This window comes from Haliaeetus albicilla, chromosome 8 (genome assembly GCF_947461875.1).
Source record: "Haliaeetus albicilla chromosome 8, bHalAlb1.1, whole genome shotgun sequence".
Lineage (NCBI taxonomy): Eukaryota > Metazoa > Chordata > Aves > Accipitriformes > Accipitridae > Haliaeetus > Haliaeetus albicilla.
In genome coordinates, this window is record NC_091490.1 from 1,162,050 (window position 1) to 1,189,277 (window position 27,228).

The 27,228-nt window shown below is 41.7% G+C and overlaps 1 protein-coding gene across 1 annotated transcript in view; it reads left to right on the plus strand.

Annotated features, from left to right (window-relative positions):
* The window catches only part of NEGR1 (neuronal growth regulator 1), a 295,675-nt gene extending 274,909 nt beyond the window's left edge, over positions 1-20,766 (plus strand). The window contains exon 7 of the mRNA XM_069788396.1: positions 17,180-20,766. Coding sequence (XP_069644497.1) covers positions 17,180-17,304 — 125 coding nt within the window. The 3' untranslated portion in view covers positions 17,305-20,766. The remainder of the gene's footprint in view (positions 1-17,179) is intronic.
* The last annotated feature ends 6,462 nt before the right edge of the window (positions 20,767-27,228 follow it).

The window sequence follows — 27,228 nt, forward strand, 5'->3', positions numbered from 1 at the left end:
CAGATAGAGGAGGATGTACATGAAATTCATATGCTTGCATCATTGTTGTATAACATGCACATGCAGAAGACCTATTTAAATTCATTGAAATGAGGACTCCATAGCTAGTCACACAGAAAGGAGGGTAAGAGCTATACAGTCACAAAAAAACAATTAAAATAAACCATCCTTTCTAGAGGCAGTCAACAGATTTACACGGTTTATAAGCTTCTCTTTACTGTCTCCTAGAATCAACATCCTGCGAGTAAGGATAACTGTAGGCACAGAAAAGGTACTTGGGTAGCTTAGTAAGAATAGCTACAGGTGTCACTGGTACACAAAAAAGGAAAAAGTCATTGGAAGGAAAAAATCTGTTTTGCTAAGTGCTGCTGGGAAAAGGGTTTGTTAGAAAGTTAAACATATGTTAATGACGAAAGGAAGATGTTGTATTTTTATAATTTGCATGGCAGACTTGTTCATAGGAAGCACAGTCTGTTTCACAGAGCTGCACGTACTGCGCAACAGCCAAATTATCTTAATGGGGGGCAAAGTGACAGAGGAGATGGATGCCTTCCCCTTGAGTCATTCTCTGATAAAGACACATCGCTTAGCTGCACGATGACAAACTATATGTTCAAAGTGACAAATCATTTAATTAAAATTTACAAGCGGTTAAATACTGTTTGACCCACATGGAGGCAGTTATCATGAATCAATTTTGGAGGAGGAACTCAACTTTTTAGCAAATCGATAGCTCACAGCTACAGTACCTGGACACTCTCTGCATTTCTTATGTGTGTAGAGCCCTTTTGCTGGCTGCTGTAGAGTCTGGTTCAGAAAAGATCTCAATCAAGTTGCAAAGTAGTAACAATTTTACTTAGGCAGTGTTTGAACACTCTCAAGTTTCATGAATAGTTAATGTCACGTCAAGTGTTCGGGAAAAATGCTCTTGTATCTTAAGAGCAAATAGCTCAGATTTTGATGAGTTATGTTTTTTCATTGCATATACAGGCCGGTGGAAATTGCAATCATCTTTCATGAAAAGGCTCAGCAGTTTTTATTATAGGAAAGTAAGGGTGGCCATTGCATTTACTAACTAATGTAGTAAATGTAAAATTGCCAGGGTAACACACTTTTTTATTTATGCTGCTGAGCACATAATGTGCTGGTAGTTTCATAAAAATATATATTGGAGGAATTTCACATGCCAGCAAGCTGTAGATCTCTTTTATATATATGACTTATCCAGTGTCCTTCTATTTAAGACATACCCCATTACAAAGAACAAGATTAAGCAGTATTGACATACAAGGCAAACTCAAGAGATAATGCCGGTCTAGTCAGTTATAATTCAAGGTGGCACTATACTTTAACTCTTCTGGAATTTGTAAACAGTTCGACTTTGTTACTTATTCCATCCATCACCTTATTACAATAAAAGCACTATTGATGATTAATTGATTTGCTATTAGTGCAGTTCAGCAGTAGAATTCCATGGATTATGGCTTTTTTAATACACCTATAAAACGAGAGCAATATATACACTATGCAGAAATATGACCAAGAGAAACCCCAAAGAAGTGCTTAAGAAAATCAGCAGAATAGCTGAATAAAAAACTCATCTTTAGAAATCATCTGACAACCACCTCCATGGAAGATTTGTTTAAAGGTTGTCAGCTCCTCCAGCAGAAAAAGTTCCTTTCTCATACACAGTCACCAAAAAAAGGCAAGAAATCATGTACTAACCTGCTTAACTCTATATCCTTTGTCAAGATCAGAAGAATGATGTTGAAACTGTCCAGAAACTGTAAAGTTCAGTGTAAAAAATTATCATTCACAATGCTATATGACATTGCCTCAATGCAGCAGAACCAACAAAATCTTCATGATATATGAGAACTATCAAAGGTTGCCACTGAATACATAGATTTAATATGCTGCTTAATTCAAGAGCTTATTTACAATGTCACACTTCATTTTGAGGAAAATGATTCTGACAACCGATCATTTAAAATATAGAAAGAATGTTTTACAAAAGGTCAGAAGTACAAATATTTTACATATTAACTACTAATAAATTCATTTTCCCTAAAAGTTAGAAGGATCAGCAAATGTCTTCAAAGGTATTTACAGTATTTCAGCACAAGACCCAACCTCTAATTACCAATGTAAGTTGTAAATAATTGTCGAGCATGCAGATGAGCCAAAAATTCTATCAAATTAAAGTAATTAGCTCCCAAGTCAAATTTTTCTGTCACATTAAAATGCTTTTCCTTTTCTCAAATGTGACACTTACAAATGAGGGCAACATTGTCAGAGAAGCAGTTATTGTAGGCTGCCAGAATTATGTGCATAAGTACCCCACGGCACACGCCACGCATATTACTTTCTAAACAACCTGTGTTTCTTGGCATTTGACTTCATAACTCCATAGTTTTGCTACAGTATCACACTTCTGAATTGGGCAACATACTACAATACAGGGGTGGGGGAATGGGAATGGGCGGCTGGCTTGGTTGTCCCAGTGCTTTCTCTAGCACTTCCATGGTCTTATTCTCAATGTCCTCTTAACCAAAACTCTGTTTACCATGTCCAGTGGAAGATCATGACCCATCCTCCTCTGTTTAATTTTGGACTTCTATGCAGAACCCAGCATCAGCCTGTTCTAGACTTGATGTCTTTATCCTTTGTATATTCTTTTCTATTTAATTTTAAGCTAAGCAAGTGATGATTATTTTTGTTGATTGCTGTTGCTACAGATGATAACAAAATCAGGCCTAGATGTGTACTATAGATATGTAGGTAAGAAGGTAGTTCCAGCCTTGAACACATCCCATCCGAAACCAGCAGTATGAGCGGAAAACTGCATAATGTCATGAAATAATACATTATTTATTTGGTCCTTGCCTACAAGTTTGCTTTAAAATGATCCCTTTCTATTGGTATTGCCCTCTGTCTCTACAGTTGTCACTATTCCACCTCTTCCAGACAAGACAAAAGGGTTTAGACTCAGAAATACAAGCTGGTTTTGTGGTTTCCTTTACCCTGACTGTGCCAAGAACAACGCAGGTGAAGCATGCCTCCTGGAGTGGAGCACATACACGGGAGGGAAGGGGTTTTACAGGGTGAGGGATTCTCTGGTAAGACCTGTAGCTGAAAGCTATAGTATGTCTCTTATGCCATAGAAATGTATTGTACTTACCACATTAGCAAGCACATCTGTCTGCCAAGTACTTCTGCAAAATAAGTAAGAATTTTTTACTTTTGACTAATGAAAAATATGTGTGCTACAGCATTTAAATACATTTTTGCAAATCTAAAATAGTCTAGAAAATTGAAAGTTGCAAATAGAAAGCCTGTCAACAACAAAAAAATAGCGTACATGAGTGCTTCAGAAACAGTGTGTCCATCACACTGCAGATATAAAAAGTCATCTTTCTAGAGGCAAAGCTTGGAAGATGAATGTGACATCTGTATTTACTCACCATAGTGTAGCTCCAGGGTTAGGTAGCCATACATATCATGTAAGCCTACAGTACGTGGGACCTGCAGTTGCCTAATATGCTAAGATTTCCCATAAATAAGCTCAATATAAATTAGTTCTGATACCAGTTATAAAGAAACATTTTAAAGAAATGGAGGGCTTTAGTAGCTACATCATTTAGAAAACTATCTGAAAGTGATTTCATGGTTCATTCTCAACAGAAGAGCTTTTTTTCTCTTTTCTACAAATTTTGAGGGTTTCCATACATAAACTCAGGAAAAAAAACAGTTTTCTCATGAAATCTGGGACAAGAAGGACAGCTGGGAGTTGTACATCTGTCTTTTGGATCACAGCTTAAAATAGACAATAATTAAGAATAGCCCCAATTCAGTATCTGTTCAGAACTTGTGTCTGAGTCCATGTATGTCTTAGAACTAGGATACCTTTACTGAGCTCCTGGGAAATATGCCGCATCATAGAGTAGTCCAGGTTGGAAGGAACCTCGAAAGATCGCCTGGTTCAGCCTTTCATGGGAAGTTGGACTAGAGGAAGTTGTCAATCCTGTCTGCAATTATCATGCACTGTCCCATAGAAATAAAGTGCAAAGTATTCTTGCATCTGACCGCTCAGACTCTGGTGCAGAGTGATGCAGTACCTCCCTAGGGACATAGAACTAGCACATTTTAAATCTCAGGTCGTGATGTTTTACCATATCCTTTCCTATCAGAACTAGAATATGTTACTCAGGGTGATCAACAGCATTCTTTTAAGTGGGAGCAAACATAAACTGCATTACCTGGCTTTGCTCACTACACTGGTATTATTAAATAATTTTTCTGCTGGTAGGTAATAGGATGCTGTATATTGTGCTGTCCAGTTTACACAACTCTGTACTGAGGTGTTGCCTTTCTTTTATAAAGCATTGGTAATTCTGAAATCCAATGGAAAAAATAATCAGTTGTGTCCAATTCTCAGTTCAAGGAATTAATGCTTCAGCCAGTAAATTCAGCAGGCTTCAGATGCCTATAGAAATGTCTTGCTGGTGAAACTCAGGATATTTTCTCTAGGCTGCTTCTTCCTTTTTTTTCTGGCAATGACCAGGAGGTCAGGCCCCCCCAGCGCACATCACTAGATGGAACAGGCTGGTTACACAAAACGGCCCATCTATTTTAGCAGAAAGATCCAACACCATGCTATTTATTGCATCACCATGTTATCTATCAGCCAGGTTACACAGATGTTGTAATTTTTCTTTCAGTACTATGCAATTGTGTTCCAGCCTACTAAGCACAGTATTAATGGAAACATCTGCAATTAGGCTAGAGTTTCAGGTTTTCGGGGGGGGGGCGGGATTTTTAATTTGGGGGGTTTTGCCTAGAGGTGCTTACAGACAGATTGCATTTCTGAAGCTAGCCCTGTAGCTTTGCCTGTGTAACCAAGCAGGGGAGCCAGCAATATGATAATCTCCCTTGACTTTTGTTAGAATTTTGAGTAGGAATTTTCACCATTTCATGGACTATTTTTATTAAAGAGGCCTTATTTTGCTTATGAAATCCTAGACAGTGTTTCTAGCTCATTAATACATAGTAGTAGATCATATAACTCTGACTATCAAGCTACGCTAGGTTTGCATTTATTCAACTTTTCTCATATATGCTCCAAAGAGGCAGAGTGGTTCTGATTCCAGAAAGCACTCTCTGCTTGGCCTTTGGGCTAAGTAATAACTTTTATTTGAAGGCAAATTTATTTGACTCACTGAAGATAACCTTACCAAAGAAATTACTGCTGTAATAAAACACAAAATAATATTCAAAAAAATCTTTCCTTTTTTTTAGTAATCCTTGGGTAAATTATTTTTAGCACAGCTAAAGAAGGAGAGGAAGGCTTGGCAAACTCAAAGAAAATGGAACTCGGGTTTTATTTCAAGCCTTAGAAACAAGAGTGCCCTTTAACTTATTAATAGCTCTAATGTGGGAACATTAGTGATAATTACAGCCCTTCAGATCTGATCCCACAAAGAAATGGGTTAAAACTGCAAGTTTATGTAAAGTATTTGAATCTGTTGTTGTTCCTATTACACAAAGAGAAAGAAGAGAAAGAGGAAGGAGACTAGAACACGGTGCTTAGTCTAACGAAGGGAAACCACACACGAGCAGCGCCAGTGGAAACCAGGCGGTGAGATCCAGGAGGAGAGAGAGCTCATCCAAAGATAAATATATCCTGGGAATAAGAAAATTCCTACCCATTCAGAAGTGTAGAGAAACATTCCACTGATTGCTCCCAGTGGAAGACAAGTAACTGCTTTTAAGATAGATCTTAAGATATTTATGAGGGAAATCACAAGGCATGATGCAACAGCAGAACTGGGTTTGATAAGCCAAGAGGCATATGCTAATTATAGGTTCCACAGCTGCGTTCGTTTTTCTGCGAGAATTAAAGATCTGTTTAAAGTTTTCTGCGCAGTCTGCATAAAACAGGCATGTCCTTAAGCCATCGGAAAGAACTGAGAGCCAGTTTCTAGGAGAGGGAGAGGGAGCTGCAGCCTGTGCTATGGACGGGGAGTTGCTCCAGGAGCTGCAGGCTGAGGTGACTGATCTTTGTCTCTGCCACGAGCCACCCTCCCTTTCCTCCTCTGGAACCTCTTGTACCTCCAGTTCCAGAAAGAAATTCAATGTTTCAGTCACTGCTAATTACGATGCATGCCTGGATTATTATTTTTTTAAGGCCCAAAGAGAACATCTAGAAAGGCCTCTTCCCACAGGCAAGAGAAGTGGTGTCTGCTGCTATTTTTGCCAGATATTTGTACACACTGCTCTTAAAACTCTGCAGTGATGCAGGTTCCTCATCCTTTCTGTGCAACCCAGGGCCAAGTTTGCCTTCATAGCTGTTCTGGGTCCTACCTGCTGCAGACACAAGCAGACCATTCCCTTACCTTCTCCAGGGACAATCTTGACGGGTATCCCTCAGCCGTTATCGGGACTCCCTCTCCCCCTCGGGTTTTGAACTGTCCTGCTGTTCCAAGCTTTCTTCCCAGGCAAGATGATCTCATCGTTCTTCCCTGGGCTGCGTCCAGCCAGTCTGCGCATCTCCCGCCATGACCCCCGCACGCCGAGGAGAGCAGCAGCGCTCCTTCGTAGGCTGCACTTCTGTTTACACACCCCAGAAACGTGTTTCTCCTTTCATGGCAGGATGGGATGGGCGATCCACTGTAATCGCAGACACTTTCCTGAGGAATTGTCACAGGGTCAATTCTTGTTCTTCCAGTACATGTGCAGTTGGCTGTTTTTGTTAAAGAGCAGGATTTTTTTGGCCGTATTGAATTGAATTTTTTTTTTTTCCTGACCAGAAGATTTCTCTTAGTCACTAAGTTTATTTTGACTGGTAATCTGCCCTCTGAAATGCATGCAGCTCCTTCTCATTACAGCACATCCAGCTTTGAGGTTCTTGCATTAAAATCTCAGCTCGGGTCACCTTGGTACAGTCCCTGTATTGCTGGTCAGTGCTAGAGGACTTGCGGGAGATGGTTTGGGATTGTCAGTGACTCGGTGCACACAGCTCTTTGTTCTGAGCAGCTATGTTCGGGCTCAGTCTGCTTTGACGGACAGCGCGATGTCTGTCCAGTGCCATCGATGACCTGCTCTGCTTTACTCTCCAGACACAGCACTTGGCTGCTTTCTCCTGCCTCCTTCACCGGTTACAGGCAGGGATCAGGTGGTGATTGGGTTAAGCATGGGTTCATCCCAGGACTGGGGCTGGTATCTCTTCCGTCTGTTAAAAGTCGTCTCAGATGTCCGAGGCTGGTACACATCCGCAGCTCTGAAGTTCCTAAAACATACTTTATTTGTTCCAGTATGACCACTCTTCCCAGCTGTACAAAGAAATTTGAGATAACTTGAGTATAAATGATGATATATAAAGCCAAATTTTATTCTATGCCTTCACAGTAATTTTCCTCATAAATACTTCTTGGGATTACGAAATATTCCTTGCTGTCAAAACCGGGTATGTCAGGGCTGTACTATTTTATCCTGTTAAAACACTAAGGCACTCTGTGTTCAGTGCCTGCTTCATTTATCCTATTAATGTATTAGAAGGATTCTTTTCCTTTGCATTATTTAATGGAAGGGGGTTTTATTTGATATGATCAAGTTTATCTGTGTCTAAATGAAATTCCATTAAAGATATACTGTACAACAATGCATAAGGGTTTAAAATTGTTTTTGTTTTTGCAGCTGCAACAAAAGCAGGTCTGCACTATCTGAAAGATTAGTGTGAGCTTGCTTTGTCTGAGCACCACTATTTTTCTGATTTTATGATACCCAGAGACATTTGCTTGAAGAAATAACTTGACAGACAGCAGCACGTGGGGAATCTATTATTTACACTGATTATCTACAAAACAGGCTTTTGTGTTAGGGCTGCTATTGTTAAGAGTTTCTCCAAATCACCATTGCCCATTTTTCATGTTACTTGAATCCATTGTAAATACAGAAATATGGAGTAACTAAAACGGTGCATGCCTGGCCCCCACTGAAAAGCCCACACTTACAAACACTACTGAGTAAGAACAACAGCAAGACTATATAATTAGAGTGAGCAATAACTACAGGGATTTTTAGGTACCACCGTGTGATAACTGCCTGCAAATGGGGACTTTTCTACTGGCAACCATATGCTAAAATTTAAAATGCAAGTTTGGAAACAAATCACACCTAGGTAATAAAGTTTTAACAATACCTTTTCATTGTGAAAACAGTAGCAATATAAAGCGCTTACATTCAAATGTATTCAAATGCAGTAATTTGGGTTATACACGTTTTTTAACAACTCAAGGGTGTACGTATACTGAATAGAAAATGTTAATAGCTTTGTAGGTCTCTAACTATCATATCACTAATAATTAGATGCTGAACTCCTTCAAAAAGCACAGATTGACACTGAGGACCACAGCAATTCCTTTAGCATGTGAAGTGAAAATGTCCAAAATCAAGGTTTTTGAGTTACCAGGATCTTGTGCCTAAGTATAAGATAGCCCACGTGACTCCCTTCTTGGAGAGGATTTTTTTTTCTGATATCTTAAACACTGTAACTTTATATATGATCAAATTACCATGATTTTTTTAAAAGTATAAGTTAGCTGGAAAATTTATTCACCATTTATAAGCTTGAAAAATTAGAGAAGTTTGTTTCTTTAAAATAACACCCCCTTTTTTTTTTACATTAAATGTTTTGCTGTGAACAATAACAATCAGATTTAAAGGTGGCTTTCTATGAGAGGAATCAGTGACAATTTGGAAAGTAAAACAGTAGATGTTGGAGCTGACAGGAAGGAGGAATGAGTTTTAGAAAAAAAAACCCTACAATTGTAGGGTTCCATTTGTTAGCACAGCTTTTGAAAGTGGGAGAGAGGCTGCTGAGAGGTGGTTGACTCAGGCGGGTCTCAAGGCAGCGAAACTGGGGAAAAGCAAACAGGACACAGCAAAAATCTTAAAGGTGACCTGATCCAACAACGCCTTGGCACCGCCACCGCCCCAGAGCACGGCTGCTCCTCGCTGCTGCTCACCAAAGCTCTTCCCAGCCCCAGGACCGCATTCCCAAATGCAACTCTGCCGAATTGATGCCTAGGTCCGTAACTGCATCCTCTTCAGCCTGAGCGTGGGATGCTCTCCTTAGAACAGGGAACGATTCTGTTTGCAAGATAACAGGTTGCCAGGTGAGCCAGCCTAAGGGGGTTGGGGGTGCTTCCATATCCATACCATATATCTTGAGACGCCTGCACTAAGTACTTTTGAGAAGTTGCTGACTTTGGAAGTGCTTTGTTCCAGAGAGTTATTTGAGAACAGAAATTAAGGCACTTAAAAACCTTTTGCATATAGTTAACAACCTCCATCAGTTATGGTTTTGCTTTCTCTTTAAGCTTAATGAAATGCAGCTGTTAAGCGTTCACTAAGTAGGTCTAGTTTGAACAACTGCAAAATGTGTCTGGCATGCCCCATCACATTAATAAGCAAGCAAAAATCATCTTACTTAAAATTTACATTACTGTGTGTATTTTTAGCTGGTTTTAAATTAGTACTTAGCTGTTTACAATATTCAGCATGAGATACTTGTCGGTGTGTGAGTGGGTGGATCGGGAAGGGTGACTCTGACTGTTGCGGAGGGCAGAGAGAGAAACGTGTCTCTTCTGCTGCCTCCTCGGACGTGTGTTTCCACAGCCAGGGAACCCAGATTCCCAGGCAAAGATCCCCTCAATGATGAAATTACAATGCTGGGTGGCTCAGCTAGTTATCATATTTTGATTGCTTGACTTTCTTTTTAGTCCTGTAAAGATCATATTTTATATTTGAACTCAGTCAGAATCAGAATCAAGAACCAGTTTGGAATTAGACACAGAGAATATCACAACCGGGGTCTTTATGACTGAAACAATGAAGAAATGCTTCTTTCTTATTTTCTGTGCATACACTGAGATACACGCAAACACGCACTGGGATAATATTTCACTTTAAAACGTTGCTGGTGGCATACATATCTCAAGAATTTAAAATACTAAGCTTTAATATTTTAGTGCAACAAGTAGTTGGTTTTTGCTTCTGCAGTTATAGCAATAATCTTTTGTTCTCTGTATTCCTATTTTAAGACTCAAAAAATGCTACTTTACTCATTTAAATTAGAAATAAGAAACAAATCAGCATAAGCCACTCATTTTACAGTTTGTGCATCTCACAGCAGCCTTGTGTGAATGCCAGTGTATAGGACCTGACAATACGCCTCTCTTATCAATTCCATTGGTCTAGGGGGGGGCTCATCTTCCAAATCTTTCTGCCAGCACTCACGTTTCAGAGAACGATAAAGCCACTCTTTGTCCCTGTGGTTTCATGAGCAAGGACTGGGGAGACAAATGAACACTGCGCGCAGGTGAGGACACGTCCGGTGGCATTGAGCTACCTCGTCTAACAGTTTGTTATACTCAGTGAAAATGTTTTTCAGTGCCCCGTGAGCCATCACATAAAATGTGTCTCACTTTTCCAAAAGCCAGGGCTACATAGCTCTGCACTGGTTTCTTCACTTGGCTGTCTTTGCTGGGATAAGCAAAACATTTTGACCATACATCACTTATAAAATAATCTCTTGCAAATGTAATCCTTTATTTAAAACATAAGCATTTTGCATTTCAGATGTGCTCTGGGGATGTTGGCCTGGCCAGTGCCTCACGTTTCTCTGTCATTAAAAGGAATTTCAGTGATTCATACCAATAACAGAGCAACATCAGACTGGAGAGAACCTTCTGAGTCACCACATCCAGCTCTCGGCTACCACAGACACAGACCAAACGCCTTTCAACATTACCTAAATTATTAGCATTTTCCAAATGTTATTATCATGGTCAAAGCTCTGTTTAATTAAAGTCTCCCATCTAGCACACACTTCAAAAGGACCTTCTCGTTCAGATTTATCTATTTAACTTCACTAGTGAATTTTCCATCACTGCAAATTTCCTGTCTCAGGCACTTAGCCTTGAGGATGATTGCATTTGCATAAGACTAAACAAATCGGTGTCTTCGCTGATTCATTTTTACACAAGATTTTAGGGTTTTGTTCTCCCAAGGTCAAGCTCTCTACAATCCTGCCTGGCCTCCAAGGCACAGAGTAAGGTTTCTCTTCTTGACAAACTTTCCTTTGGTCAAAACGCTTGTAAGCCTGTTCTAGCACTTTCCAAGCAGATTAGCTCTCCTATCACAAGCCATTGCTTTCTAATTCAGTCTTTTATAGACTGTCGACCCGCTTCTCCAAAGCCATAAATCCTCAACTAACTTCAAGTGTAACAATATTTAGAGATGTTATCTGTAGGACTCCACTGAGCCTTCAGAGTCCCATTATCTTACAATCTTTTCTTTTAAAAAAACATTTTTGACAGCCCAGTCTTTTTAATCTTTTTTTTTCTTACTGCTTTGACCTTGAGTTAGTTTATTCCTTCCGCCTCTGTATATTTTAAATGTTGCACAAAAAACTATTTATTAAGGCTTTCCTATAATAAATCATTAATCTGAATATAGTTAAATGAAATGCTTATTAACATCTCCCTGCATAATCCATTTAACAGAATTAGTCTTGCTTATTCAGACAACCTAAAGAGGTCTGTGCTTTTGTCTACAAGGCATCAGCATTAAAGCTTGTAATTATTTCTGGTTAATGCAGTGCTTGGTGTTAGGAAATGTTGGTTTGCACGTTTCAGCATAGTACTTTTCCTAATCTCTTGTATTAATTAGAGATAGTGATATAATATTACTTTGTTCCTTTCTATTCACCACCAGGAGAGATCTTTGAATATAATCCTGTCTGTGCTAAGAGTGTGCTTAAATATTTTCACAACTGCTAACTGTTATAAAACATTAGGATTATGTAGAATAATCGCTAAATTAGAAGAAAGGAGAGCTTGATAAGAGCACGTGGACTTCAGAGGCATGCACGCAGGGACCTTGGCTGGCGGTGGTGGCGGTGGAGGATGCGGCAAGTGCCGACCTTAGCAGGGGTTTCTCCTTCTGCAGGGCTGTGACACCGTGTAAAGGGCTCCCAGGAAAGATGCTAGATACGGTCTTGTCGAAAGTGAGAAACAGACCTGCTTTTTTCAATAAATAATAACACAGGGAGTTACAAAGCAAAGGGGGGAATGGGAGCAGAAACTTTCTCTGCGTATCTCCGTCCCTGCTGCAACAAGAGCACCCACTCGCACAGATCTACAGATAGTTTTGATGTATTAAGGGAGATTAGACAAGCCTGATAACGCTTATGAGGACACGGTGCAATACATGCACACACATCCCACTTCTGTGACCTACTGCTGTGTGCCAACATTGAGGGTTACTCTCAGCAGGCAGGTGTTGATTGCAAATCCCAAGGAGCACAGGGCTCCCTGCAGAGCTCCCGGGGGAAGGACCATCTGCATGGAGAGGGCATGCCCAGGGACCTGCCGAACCCCGCCGGGTCCCTTCGCCGCTCTGCCGCGACGCTGCCATGAGCGCGGCTCAGCCGGACACCCTGCCGCTGCCCTGCCAGACGGGACGCTGCTTGTCGGGCTCTGAGGAAAATTTAACAACTTCTCCACTAGCAAGAAAGTAAATTATTATCCCTCAATGACTGAAGCTGATATATTTTAAACCTATTGCATCTTCTAAGTCCTAGGTCATTTTATATTTCAAACATCAGACTTTTCATGAAGCTCATTTTAATCTTCTTCTAGATGGAAATTCACTCTTTTAAGGTATCCCTACCATGGCTCTGAACTGAATTTGCACTGCCAGATCAGCACAAGGGGAGCCAAATGATTTGACCTTGGTTTCCATTTCAGACAGTTACCGAGACATTGTTCTGGAGGAGAATCTTTAGCCAGATAAATACCTCTCTGTGGCCCAACTGCTGTTCTCCTTCCCCTCTCCGTGTACCAAAAGCTTCACATGCTGTAAAATCAGTTATAAACAGCATGCCTCATTATAATGGTGGTGATAGGTATTATGGAAATGCCCAGGATAGCTGCAGATGTAATCACAGAGTCAAATAATTCATGCTTTTATTTAATGCCTAATCATACATACCTCCACCATTATCTTGCTGTACCAATATTAAGACTGCAAGTGCAAGTGTGTGTGTCTGTATAAAACAATGACATTCAATGCTAAGATCTTAGTAGGGAAGAAAAAAGAAGCTGTGAGTTTTATGCTATTTTCAAACATTTAAACCTTTTCATTCATTCCTAAGCTAAGGTTTTTAGTCTGATATAGAGAACCATCAAAAAAAAAACCTATGAAAGCTTATTAATTTTTAAGAATTTTTAAGAGCCAAGCACAACATTTTAAACTGTATGCCATCCAGTAGACTTACCGTGACATTGTAATTGATGCAACCCATTTGCCACTAACAGTGAAGGAGGGACATCTGCTTATAAATTCACTTTGGAGACTAGAAACACTTGGAGATTTCCAGAAGTCAGATTGGAGTTAGGAGGCATAATGATCTGGCAAGCCTTTCCCAATCATTAAGTCACCATCCATCGTACCTGAGACAACCGGGTGTTCCCCAGCTAAAAGCACAGGCAGCGTCCTGCCCATCTCTGCCAGCCGAGCTTCCCAAAGGGTGCTCTAATTCGGGCTGCTAATTGTAAAAGGAGACTATTAAAACAACCCCCAAAACAGTCAGGCTTTTTCCACCGCCGGATGAATTTGAGGGTTGAAGAAGCGCACTATGATGCACACGCTGAACTGCTGGTCCTGTGCAGGCATATGGCAAATGTTTTCCAGCTACCAGTTCCTCTTTGAATTAAATCAGTGTGTCTTTTTAAACCTGCAGCATACAGTTCCAAAAAAGCCCTTTAAAGCCAACTTCTGATCAGTTTGCCTGTTGGCATGCCATAGATTTTGGGGACATTTCCACAATGACAGCAATTTCCTTGTTCGGGGCGACTCTTGGGGCCATGTGGACGCAAATGTGAATAGCTTCAGGTTTATTTTGGTTTTCTATAGCAAATGCCACTGCAGGTCTCACTAAGTGAAACTATACCCAGCAGACATTAATCAGCAGACCCCAATGGCAGCAGGCTCGCACTGGTTTGCCCTTTTTAAAGAAATCTGAGGAAATGGAACAGGTAGTAGAGGGCCTGGAGAATAATTTTAAATTTCGGCTCAAGATCTTTCAGAGCATCAGTCCCAGTGAACCTGGGAGCCATGCAGCACAGCTGGATTTCATTCATTATTGTAATGCCAAAGACCAGTTTAAAGAAACTCAGGAGCTTATTAAATGAAAATCTTGTTTATCAGACACAGACATAGCACCAAAACCCTTGCTCCACAGTGGGGGAGGTGTGGGACAGGGTGGGATCAGGGATATGGCCCATGGACCAGCAAAACCAGCCTCTGCACTTGTTTGGCATCCTGCACCTCCCTGTACCACGGGAACTCAGCCCCCAGGGCATTTTATTCAAACCCAGCAGAGTCCAGTGGCTTAAACTTCTCTGGATTTGCTTCTCCTTCAGGTTTCTTTCACATCAAATTCTTCTGGTTAGCCAGCTTTGGGAACCATAACTCTTTTCTATTATCTACCCAAGTCTATGTATTTTCCCCCATTAATTCACCTAGTACCTTTGTGCTGAAACAATCCAGATATGATTTAATAAGCTTTAGAAAGATAGTACTGGTTCATATGCAGGAAATCAGATTTACATAATTTTCCACTCGCTTTTATAGCCACCATAGTTCAAATTATCTTTACGTTGGGGAAATTCTTTTAATATGACAAAATGGAATACCACCTACGCTATGCTTCAGCTTGCTAGCCTGTTTTTTGTAATAAATTAAATGTTGATTTGTCATACCAACTTACCACAGAAAGTTCCTTTTTAATGAGAAGAGAGCGCCCTGTCCTGCAGTTAGTCATGGTTATAAGTCACTAAACTAAGCTTCAAAATCAAGCTTCATCTTGTAATTTTTTTTTCATTAGCTGAACCTTTCTGCAGGGGGGGAAATGAATGATTTGGGGTTTTATCACACACTCTGCACCAAATAAAATGTCATACATTGAAAATGGACCTGGTAGCACATAGCACAGATTTCTGTACAGAAAGAAAAGGGATGTTTATGTTTCAGTATTTGGACTGAACAAAACTTGAAATTCAGGAGACTGCGTCTTACAAAAGCAAACAGGATTTGGTGAAACCCCCAGGTTTACTTTAATTTCTTGGGTGATTGCTGCAGTCTCTCCTACTCCTCCAGACAGGCTGTGATTGTAGTGAAATCCCCTCTGTTGCTTTATTGGCATCGTTCATCTCAGGGCAGGGGGGGGCTTCCCGTGCGGGCCAAATGCTGGGTACCAACCCCACGGAGCGAGATCCTGCTCTGCTCCCTGGACTCCATCCTGCCCGCACCACGCAACCCTCCTGGACACCCCGGCAGCACAGCTCACGCCTGCCATCAGGGATGCTTTACTTCTCCTCTTCTCTGCCCAAAAGGGAAGCACGTGGGGATTTGGTGAATTTTGCTTACTCCAAAGCACGGCATGCGCCGTATCCTGGTGTCTCCCCTGCCAGAGGTGGACTTGGCACCGGTGAGGGGCAGCAGTGCTGTCGGAGACAGCTCATTCCTGGGCAAGGCGGTGGGACAAGCTTTGGCTTGGTCCCACGAAAACTGTCTTCTGCACTGTTGGTACCTGTTCTGTGTAGCCATCTCCCGTACCTGCGGAGTAGAGCTGTTGGCTGAAGTCTCGTCTTCAGACCATCTCTTGGTGTTCTTGGTCCAGATAGCCCCATGCCTTGAGGACACCTCAGGACAGCAGTGTAATGGGGTGGAAGCAGAGACCCTGCAGAAGAGGCAGGATCCTCCACATGGTATCCACCCCCACACCAACCCGAGGCTCCCAGGCAACCTCTCCTCTTCGTTCACACATGGCTCCTGTGTTTTTCACAGTAGCAACATTAGTGGTTTCTCCCTTTTGCAGTGCAGACTTTGGGTTGAGCATCCCCAGCTCAAGAAGGATCATCAGGAATGAGCTTCCCCTCCTGCCTTTCCAACACCTCTGTCCTCTGCAAGGAGACAGCCTTGAGCACCAGGATGCGGGCACCAAGCTGGCTCAGTCTTGCTCAGCATCCACCAGCTAATCTCCATCCATGTTTCTGGCAGACATTGTCTAGTCAAAAAAGCAAATTCTGCAACTTGTATCTAAATAAAGCGCCATTGACATAAGCGATGCCTGCTTGTAGAAACAGCACTCGATACAAGACTTGCATAGATTTTATGTTTTAGAATAATCAATAGCATATTCGTCTAGTCCGGAAAGCAAAACCTTTGATACCAGTGTTCAACCAAAGAGCACAGGATGCTGCGTACGACTATAAGAGGTCGGGGTCTCATGCACGTTCTAAAAGAAAAACATTTGATTTGAGAGAATTTTTTTACACAAAGCTGCCAGCCAAAGTGAGCCTGCAGTGCTTAATTAGCAGCCAAACATTCCAATAGCATCATCCTGCTAGCTTCAGCTCAGCGCAGGGTGAGGTAACAGGTCCTTTTCCTTCCTCCTGCCTGTGGCTCTACAAGACCCGAATCGTCGGTTTGTGCCCCAGTGCGTTCCCGTGCCGCAGGCAGGGTAGCCTGCAGACAGCCCGCTCGCCACTGCTGCACACGATTGTCTCCTCACTTGTTTCTCGACACTGTTTTCTTGTATTTTAGCTCTCTTTGCATGCACTTACTGTAATATTTACTTAGGAATTTGAGAAAGACTTTGTATTAAAGCAAGTAAATACAATTTCTTCAGAGAGTGAAAATAAATATGAATGTCTCTGGCTAAGCAAAATTGTCAAACTTGGACTTCTAAAGTTAGGCAGAAAGTTGTTTTCCAACGGAGCCAAATATATTCACCTCTCATTGATTTCAGTGGAGATCTTAATGCTCAGATAAATTATTCAGATGTTTAACCATGAAGCGCTCATCTGATGTTAAGTACTCACATTTTTAAATGCTTGCCTTAATGATGATTTATCCTCTCTAAAACAGAAAGTAATATTCACTGAGCAGTGTAGCAGGAGGGCTTGGTTACTTTTGCAGCATTTTCTCCAGTTTTCAGAAGAATGCTTTTGCTGCTCTAAGAGTTATCTTAGAAGAATTAATGAAAACTAAGAATTTGAGGGTCTAAGAGTGGAAATTTTCACTTAAGCCCTTTTTCTTTTCTTTGCAGCTCCCAGTACAGCCCAGTATGGGATCACCGGTGACGCTGAAGTCCTCTTCTCCTGCTGGTACCTTGTGTTGACACTGTCCTCCCTCACCAGCATATTCTACCTGAAGAACATCATTCTGCACTAAATGTAAAGACCCATAAAAGGCTTTTAAGGATTCTCTGAAAGTGCTGATGACTGGATCCAATCTGGTAGAGTTTGTTAAAAGCAGCGTGGGATATAATCAGCAGTGCTTACATGGGGATGATCGCCTTCTGTAGAATTGCTCATTATGTAAATACTTTAATTCTACTCCTTTTTTGATTAGCTGCATTACCTTGTGAAGCAGTACACATTGTCCTTTTTTTAAGACGTGAAAGCTCTGAAATTACTTTTAGAGGATATTAATTGTGATTTCATGTTTGTAATCTACAAGTTTTCAAAAGCATTCAGTCATGGTCTGCTGAGTTGCAGACCGTAGTTTACAAAAAAAAAATATTGCAGTAAAAATGTGCTTCTTTAAGGCTGCAATACAAATATTCAGTTCCCTTCATAAATAGCATTCTATCCACATTTACACAGAAACATTTTTCTTTTTTGATAAAAAAAAATCAAATAATATTGCCTTCAAAGTATTTCTTCAAAATATTACACATATCTAGATTTTCTTCTAGCATGATATTCAGGTTTCAAGAATGAGCCTTGTATTATAACTGCATTGTGCAGTACTGCTTTCTGTTTTCTTTCCTTTTTCCTGCAAATTCAGCATGGGTGTGCCTTCATAAAACACTACTTTCCTCTTCCTCTCCAACAAATCTGGAATGTGTTTTGGGAAATGCTAAGGCATCCTTTTGAGCATAAGGAGTCTCTAGTTGAGGACAAAGGTGCTATTGGCTAAAAGGAAAACCTCCTCTCCCATCTCCAGGGGGTCATCGACCTGCTGCAGACTTAGGTTTTTAGGCAATTAGTCAAGGATAGCACCAACTCCTTTTTATGTTTTCCATCTACCACCACTAACCAGTAGGTGATCTCTGTAAAAACTAGTTTTCCCATTACAAAAGAGAACGCAAATTATTTTGAGACATCTTCTGAATGTAGGAATGTTTCCCTTAGTCATTCTAAATCAAAATTCCTAAATGGCTGTAAATGTGAGAAGCTGAATAGTCCCTTTTGTATTACTGGCAAAAACTATGTGAATTGGTATTTTTCTTGCACTTAATTTTTTACTGGTTTGGCTAATTTAGCAATGATAAAGGATGCTTTTAAATACTAGATATCTGAAAATACATGAAGTATCAAGCAGAATTTTATATATATACATATATATATAAAATACATATATATATTAAAACAAGGTTGCTCCAATAACTGTACTGAAGTGCATGTTGCCGTCCATGATAAAATCATCTTTACAGACAGGACTTCATTACCAATATACTAACACTGTACAAATATCTTACCACAGCAGTTAAGTCCTCACACACAATTTCTTAGTACTGCAGTCTATCAAGATAATACTCTCATTTCACTCAGTGAAGGATCAAGTTTCAAAATAGCATGTAATGCTACTAACTTTTTTTTTTTTTTTTTTTTTTTTTTTTTAAAAACAGCCCCGGACAGCATTAACACAAAACATTGCTCACAGTTTACAGCTGAATTTAAAAATGCCATCTGTGAAAAATGCTGCGGCATGAGTTTGGCCAACAGCCCTTGAATGCAAGATCTCCTGGTGACCCCAATAGATCTTGACTTGCTTACAAAGCAGCAATTAATGACAAGAATAATAAAACCATTATCGACATTATTATTCCCCTGTTTTGTATATGAACTCCAGTAGGCGACACAATTATTATACTATAACTTTTTTCCTCCTAACAATAGGTTTTCTTAGCGAGCAATACCAGCTGAGCACTCTGCATACTCAGCAGTTCCAAATTCAGTTCAGATACCCCAGGTTTTGAAAAGGCAGACTCCGAGTTTCGCTAGTCCCAAGATACACTATCCCATGCTAATGTGTACACAGAGCATGCAGTGAATCTGTTGTAGTTACTGATACACTCAGATGCAGGGTATAAACAGAAATATGTTGAATCCAAAGTATGGCAATAAAATGTCCTGGGTCACTCTGCGCATGTTCAGTGACAGATCGTACTATTCCTATCGTATTATTTACAGCCATGTGCTAAGCAGTTACTCTTTTCAGAAATGTGGCATTTTTTAAAACCTTGAATAACATGACAAAATTCATTCTTTAAGGAAATAGTATAAACCCAATTCAAATTATACTATACACAGTCCTGATGTTCTGATCTCTCTTGTATTGCAGCTTTAAAGTGCTATATTTTAGAATCCATTTGCTAGAAACAGTGGTGCTGCAGAAAGTATCATGTCAGTACAGTTTTTGGAAGAAAGGAAAAAAGGATACACATAGCCCAACTCATATGCCTTGTCTCATGCAAAATTGAGAGATGTTTCTATCCTGTGGCTGGATCAAATTGTATGTCTCAATGATATGTTTCATTTCAGTGATTCCTGATATCTGGATCCTGATATTTCCAGCAACAGAATAGAATGAACAGCAGCTTTATTAAATACAAAACCATAAATGAAGTATGGCCTGTTTGCATTCGTGCCGGACAGAGCCACCGGATAACATGGACAAGATGCTCAGTCCCATCTCTGAATTTCCACTTAAATTTGGGGGGACATAATTATTGTCAAGTCAAAAAATTAAACAAACAAACAAAATCCCCAAACATTTCTAGGTGCCAGTGGCATTTCCTTAGATGAAACAGGTATTTAATATCAGTCAGACCTGCGTGTTCAGCAGTGGACATGTGTGTATGTGTGCGTGTGTGCAAAGCACAGGGCGAGGCGTGCTGGGGCTGCGCACACGCTGCCGTGTGCTCTCGGTGTCTGTAGGGTTAGTCTCGCGAAGGCTGTGTATGAGACTCTGCCCTCTCAGCCCTCCAGTCCTACAAAGAGGTACAGCCGTGCTTAACTTTATGCACCGATTAATTCAACAGACATAGTACATACAGCCAAATGACCTTAATTTTTGCAGGATTGGAGCTGTAGGCGGTGTTGATCAAATAAAGAAACTTGGTTCTTGGTGAATCTGTTCCATGCGGTAAACTGGTAATTGTACAGATTGGGACTTATTGGGGCGTTCTTCCAAAACGGACGGTGCAGACTGCTGCAAATTGAACACAACCACATTTTACGAAATCCACCCACCCTGTAATTTGTGGGGTGTATTTGCTTTAGGCAACTGTTTGAAGGTATGTTCTATGCTTCTTCAAAGGATTAACCCATACTGTTCATATCTGTCGGGCAAATATTATTATATTTATTCCCACCTTTCAAACGTGAAAAATAAATGGCTTAGCTCCAAGCAGTATAACTGAATATTTATATCAAGATTGTTGTCCACATTGGAAACCCCAAAGTCTGTAACACCGTAAGTTCCTACTTGTGCAATAACTCAGGTCTGCAATTACCATTGCATCGGTGACGTCCATAGAAGCAATGATGCTCCAATTATACAGTTGCTGATCGTGATATTATACTAATACTGAATTAAAGGATGTCTCACAACTTCTTGAACAAATGCAGTTTCTCAAGGGTTTGTAACTTGGCAGGAAATGTGTCCTTCATAGCTAGACAGCTTTTTTTAAACTTTTCAATATATATATTTTTTTTAGAAACTATGCTGTTTTTAAGATACAGGAGTGTTAAAAACCATCACCAGTAAAAGCTGCTTTTTTGCACGTTTTCAGAGCTAGCATTCTAGACAAACAATGATAAATGTTATGGCTACCAAAATCTCCACTTAGTCCACATGACTGTGTTATAAAGAATGTGTATACCAAAATATGTATTTACATGGACAAACAATATGCCTTAAAGACTAAATACACTTTTACTTCTAAGACTGGATCAGACTTGTGCCCAGTCTGGAGGTAAATAATCCATATTTCATAGCCTGCCATGGAAGGTTTTGTTTCTTTGGAGAAAAAAAGAAAAAGAAAAAAAAAGTGTTTCTTTTAAAAGAATCTTAAATAATTTTGAAATTCTTGCATAAACTGACATATGTGAGGAAGTTTAGGAAAAGGATAAATTTTAGCCCGACACTTCAGCACTGGCAGTGCGTCACCTCGCTCGCGGAGTTTGCCGGGGGGGGGCTGGCAGTGCTGCAGTTCTGCCAAAGGCTCGTCACCTCCCCTTCCACATCCCCTTGTACGCTTCACGGCCTCGGGTGGCCCTGAGCCCGGGCAGAGCTGGGTGTCTGGGTGCCCCCTCCTCCTGCAGCACTGCGGGAAGAGGGGGCCACACATCCGCACCCCTCCAGCCATGCTACAGCTCGTGCCACAAAATTCTTTAAAAATTCTTTTTAAAAAAAAAAAAAAAAAATCTTAAAAAACAGGAATTAAAATTTCTCCATTCAGCCTTAATATTGAGAGTAGGTAAAGAAGCATTGACATCAAAGGGAGGAATTTACTTTCAATTTGGCCGACCTTAAGCACCACCATTGAACATGCAGGGATGCTGCAAACACACTTAGTTTGGGTTGGCTCTGGTTTTCGGTCCTGGTTTATGTTTCTCTGCTGAGCATCGAGGGCAAGGGAGGGAATTTATTCTGTGATCAGAAAAGCCCCTAACATAACTGAAAACAGCCAGATCAAGGTAATGGCACAAGGGTCTCAGGATGATTTGGAAAGGATTCTCAATAAATCCTGCTCCAAAAATTTTGTAGCAGCAAGGGCAGGGGAAGTTTTTACTGGGGCACTTTCAGTGCTGAGCACATACCTATTTGTTCCTTTTGCTTTCTGCCCACTTTATGCCTAATTCATTACGAGCTCAAAGGTTCCTTTATATTAAAAGATCCCCATGTTTAAAAATGTAGAGATCAGCATATTTACCACCTTCCACAAACTTAGGATTCAGTCATTCATATTTTAGGGCATATTAGGCTTTCCCATCACTTGGTAGGATATAAATCTGCATTATAGGACAAGCTGAGGGGCCAATTCCCACCTGCTCTGGCTGCTTCATTCTTGTCTCAGACGGAGGTGCGGCAAGGCCGTCGGGTCTCTGCACGGGAGGGCTGCTCCATGATGCATAATGGTCATCACCCGCTCCGCATCTCCTACATGCTGATGTCTCCATAACTGCTGGCTGTCAGAATTATCCCTAAGGGCTTGCTTTAATTTATGCCGACAGCTATCCCAGTCACTGGAGAAACGCAGGAGGGACCTTCTCCTTTGTTCTCACTCTGCATGTACCCGGGCAGAGCAGAAGACTCGGTTCTCCCACTCAATGAACTTTGAACCCACCTGCAAACAGCAATGAAAAATAGCACAGCTGAAAGTCATTTTACTTGCAGTCCCTTTCCTTGCCTCAGCCCCCGGGGCAGCTGGACAGCAGGTAAACCTTAGCCCCCATTAGCAGAATAAATTACATCTGTGCAGCAAGCCAGACTGTAAAGGTGGGGGAGGAGGAGATGGTGATGGTACAGGTACAGTGCTGCTCTGGCCACTGCAGCCACAGGAATTTCCCCTCTTATCTGCCAAATATGAAAGTACTCATTATTCCTCCAGTACCCTTTTTTTTTTATGCTGCCAGATAAAAAAATGTCTGTAATGATGATCTATATTATATTTGGTATCTAGAGGGCAAAATCTGTTCTTTCCTAATGCACATCCATCCTTCTCTTTATTATTTTTCAACCAAAACCAAAACACAATTCGCACATTACACGATGCGATTTATGTGCAATAACATCAGCTTTTCCACTTATCAAAACCATTATAGTCATAAGCACATAACTCCCATTAACCTCAACGACAGCAACTTAAATGTGAACCACAAGTGAGAATAAACCTTAAAGATGTGATTGAGCAGCAGCAGCCTTGTTTTCTGGTAGGTGTCTAATGGTGAGATGGCAGGACCATTTCTTCCCTCCCCCCACCTTATTTTTTTTTCTTTTTCTAGGAAAATAGACTTTCCTCTTCTACATGGCAGTTAATTTAGGCTGGGAGGTGCAGCCATTGAGATGTGCTTAACATTTTTGACGTGTCACTTCAGGTGGAGATACTTCATCAGGGGCGGGAGAGGCAAAGCATCCCGGGGAGCCGCAGCGAGACGGGCAGGCTGCTCCCACTTCATGCTAATGAGACAGTTTCTTGCAGGAATTTCGGCTCTGTAGAAGCTGCAGGAGGTAGCATGGTTCATTAGGCTACAAAAGCTTTAAAATGTTAAAGGAACTGGTTTTCCTCTCTAATTTAAGTGAATTGCTAAAAGCACTGGGTTGTTCTTCCACGGAACTTCAAATTCACTATTTTCTTCATTAACCTTGACCTTTTTACATTTATTACGATAAGGGGAAAAAAAAGTTAACTTTGGAGTAAGCTACTGCAAATTCACTCCCCCCCAGGCTTTTAAAAACAGAGAGCCTGGGAGTTAGAGCCAGGGGAAGCAACAAATCTCATTTGCCACTATTTTCTGTTTAAAGAGGATTTAATGTTTGCCAAAAATTAAGGATCAGAAGTCCCTGTGAATCATTTCTAAATTACTTTTAGCAAGCTAGGTGCACGTATCCTTCCTAGCTGTGTTTATTAGTAGCAGAAAGACAGAGTGAGGGGACAGGATGCCTTCCTGTGAGCTGCTCCCCGGAGCCTTGGCCGTCAGGCTGCTTTGCTTGGGGCCAGGCGAGGGTTCCTATATTGCTCTCAGTGAGCTGGAAAATAAGCTAATGAGGCATCCAGGTGGAGTTAGAGGTGGTGCAGAGCTAAATTAGACAACGTGCTTGATGCAGGCTTTGGAAGCTTAGTTCTGGGATATTTGCATCAATCTTTTGAAACCGCCGCAGATGCAGCCTCGTGCTTTAGCCATTGGTGAGCAACAAGCCTGAGTCAGGAAAGTGGTAATTCCATCCACCCTCCTCCAGGTATCCCTGGAAAAGCGATCAAGTAGCATCCTCCTCTGCTTGTGCGTTTTCTAGTCTCGTCAGGGTTTTCTTTCTCATATTCATTTAATTGCAAGGCTGCCAAACTATGCTCTTAGAGCCCACAGCAGCTGTGCTGTCTAAGCGGGGACGCTGGGCATTCTGTTTCAGGCTCGGCTGTCAGCAGAGGGCTGCTCTCCCCAGGCACCAGCCACACTCGGCATCGTCTCCCCTCCCTGGGGAAGGGGCTGCAGCACGGTGGGGGCTGGCACACTGCTGGCCCCAGCTCTTGGTCCCCTTCTCTCCCCAGTCCCGGATAAGGGTGAGGCAGGGGAGTGGGAGGAGGAGGCTGCACCTCTCAGACTGAGCTCCTAACCCATAAGACAGACCTTAAAAACAAAGTGTCAGACGAACGGTCAGCTAAGAAGACAAAGATAGAGCATTATGCCTTGCATGCTGGGGTCTGAGCTCCCGTCTTCTTCTCTAGCAGGGCTCTGATTTCAACTTAAACAAACCTGAAAGCTCCGTGATGTTTTTCCAATTCAGCAAAACCTTCCTCCTCAACTTGGACATGCACGTGCTGCTGTCCTTGAGCGTAGGGTTCAGTGGTAGAGTCCTTCCGTGCAGGCATAGCTTTATATAGACGCAGCAGAGCAGAAATGTCTCAATGCCGGTTTGCCTCCCCTGCTGATGAGACACGTGGTGGAAAAGATACCTGAGTTTTTACAGTATATTCATTTTTGTCATGGGAGTTTCGATAAGTGTCTCGGTCTTTGTTTCAGTGCCTTAAGCACCTTTTTGCAAAAGGCCGCAATGTAAGAGAGTACATTTAAAAAATTAATTTCCCAAATTTAATCACCCTTAGTAACTTGGCTCCCCAGCACAGTCGTTCCCACGTCAGATGTACCACCGGCTCCTCAGGAAGCAAGACGGCAGCAGCGCCAGTCAAGAGGCACTGATGAGTGCTTCTGGCATGGTATTTCTCTCCAGAAGATTTTAGATAAGACACTTAGTTCTTCTGAAAAAAAATTCAGCTAAGGGCTTTGACCTTATATTTGAATACAGAATTAGCACTCTGGTAAAGGTTAATGAACAGAAGAAGGGAGTAGAGAATTTTTGACCAACATACTTCTGAAATGAGTTTAAACACATGCAGGTCTCCGGGCAGGTCTGCTACTGCAGAAGGACCTGCTCCCCTTGGCCCCAGTGCTGCGGCCACTGGGAAGACCTGCTCTGAAAGGGGGATGAGGAGGAGGAGGGGGACGAGGAGGAGGAAGAGGAGGGTGTGCTGGTGCTTGGTGTGCAAAGGCACACCAGTGGTGAGGCATTGGGCTCAACTGGCTCCAAGGCCAAGAGACAAAGCAGCTCCCTCCATGGCAGGGCTTGTTCTGGCTTTCCTGGTGTAGGATGGAAAGGCTCAGGGTTTGACTGCAGGTCTTGAATGCAGCTGGTGTGGCTTGGGCCTTGGCTGAGACCCCTAAGGAGACCACAGGATCTTCCTCTGAGTGTTTAAAATGTGTTCGTTTTTCTGACAAACTGTGATCTTGAAATACAATTTTTTCCTTTGCTTCCTCATCAAGTTGATGCTTGTGAAAAGTAATTATTTTACCATATGGTGAAATGTGCAATGATTACTGTTAGGCTCTTCATCTAAGACTAGCCCCTTTAGCATGGATCTCCTTCACAAGCACTGACAACCAGGGATTTGGCCAATTCAGGCAAAAACCAAACCAACCTTCCCCCCCGCCCCAACACTGTCTCAATTTCTAATTCCTCTCCCACCCAAAAATCATGGCAGCATTGCTGTAAATGGCAAATAATAATAGTAAATACTGGGATGGAGTCTTAAAATTAATTGCAAGAATTAGGGCTATTATAATTTAATAATCACTTTAAATTATTGAGTTCATGACTTCTGTCATCAAAGCATTTTACCTATAGTTAATGCTCACACTATTAGCAAAACCTGGGAGCTGTGAAAGTGCTTTAATATTCCAATAAATTAAAAATATTTTGGAAAGAAATCCCTTCCCACCTTCCACAGGCTGAACCAGAAAGGCAAAAACTGAAACACACCCCACCAGTTTGTGGTGCAGGTACTATTCAGTACCAGGCCAGCTACTTAATACAGCGCCAGCACCTTTGGAAGGGTTAATAAGAGTAAAACAACTATAGAAAAAAAAAACCAAGGAGTCATTTGTGTTTGTTAAATGTAGAGAGACACCATCTGAAAACAAAAGTCAAGCCTCTTGGAGGTAGTGAGCCAAATCTGTGTGTAATTATCCTTCTACTATTCAAAATATTGTTGTTAAAATAACTCTCAGCTCAAATTCCAGCGCAGCTATCACACCCAATGTGGAAGACTTCTAAAGAATATGTATTCGGTCTATAGCGGAACGTGTTTGCACTGCTCTGTGGCATGACGACAGCTCCTCTGTCAGCAGCCATAGCTGCAGTGAGGTCCCTTTTCGGAGGCTGGTGGGGCAACTCCTGCCCCCGTGCCGGGGGGTTTGCTCTGTCCCTGCACCTGCTCTTTGCCACCGCGCACAGGGGACACAGACCGGTTTTTCTGCAGAACCACATCCCTTGGCAGAGCTTAGGTTTGAGCGTTGGTGACCAAGGGGCAAAGAGCCACACTGCACCTCAAGGATGGCTCAGCCCAGACCATAGCGAGCCTCAGGAATGAGCCTAAGGAAAAATGCTGTCTGCACTGGGAAGGGCTGGGATTGTCCATGCAGCTCAGCTCCTGCCTTCCACCTTTGTCACCGGGGCTTCTTCCCCTTTTTCCCCCCCTCCAGGATAAGTACCTGGGAATAACAGGAATAAGATCCTGTTACAGGGAACATCCTGTACAGGAATAACATCCTGAATAGGGAATAACATCCGAGTGCCAAATGCATGTTTAAGGATAGGTATCCCATGCCACTGGAGGCTAGAAATATATCTTATGAATTTGCATATCCCTCAGACTGATGGGCTGAAGCCCACTGGTTGCCCCTTCTGCCAGCACAGAGCTCTGCAGCAGCAGAGTGTCCCTGCAAACACAGCTTGTCTTGTCCCCTACCTTCTCAAAGAGGAGGGGGTGACTGCTCTCCAAGACGCAGCACCCAGCTCTAAGTCAATAAT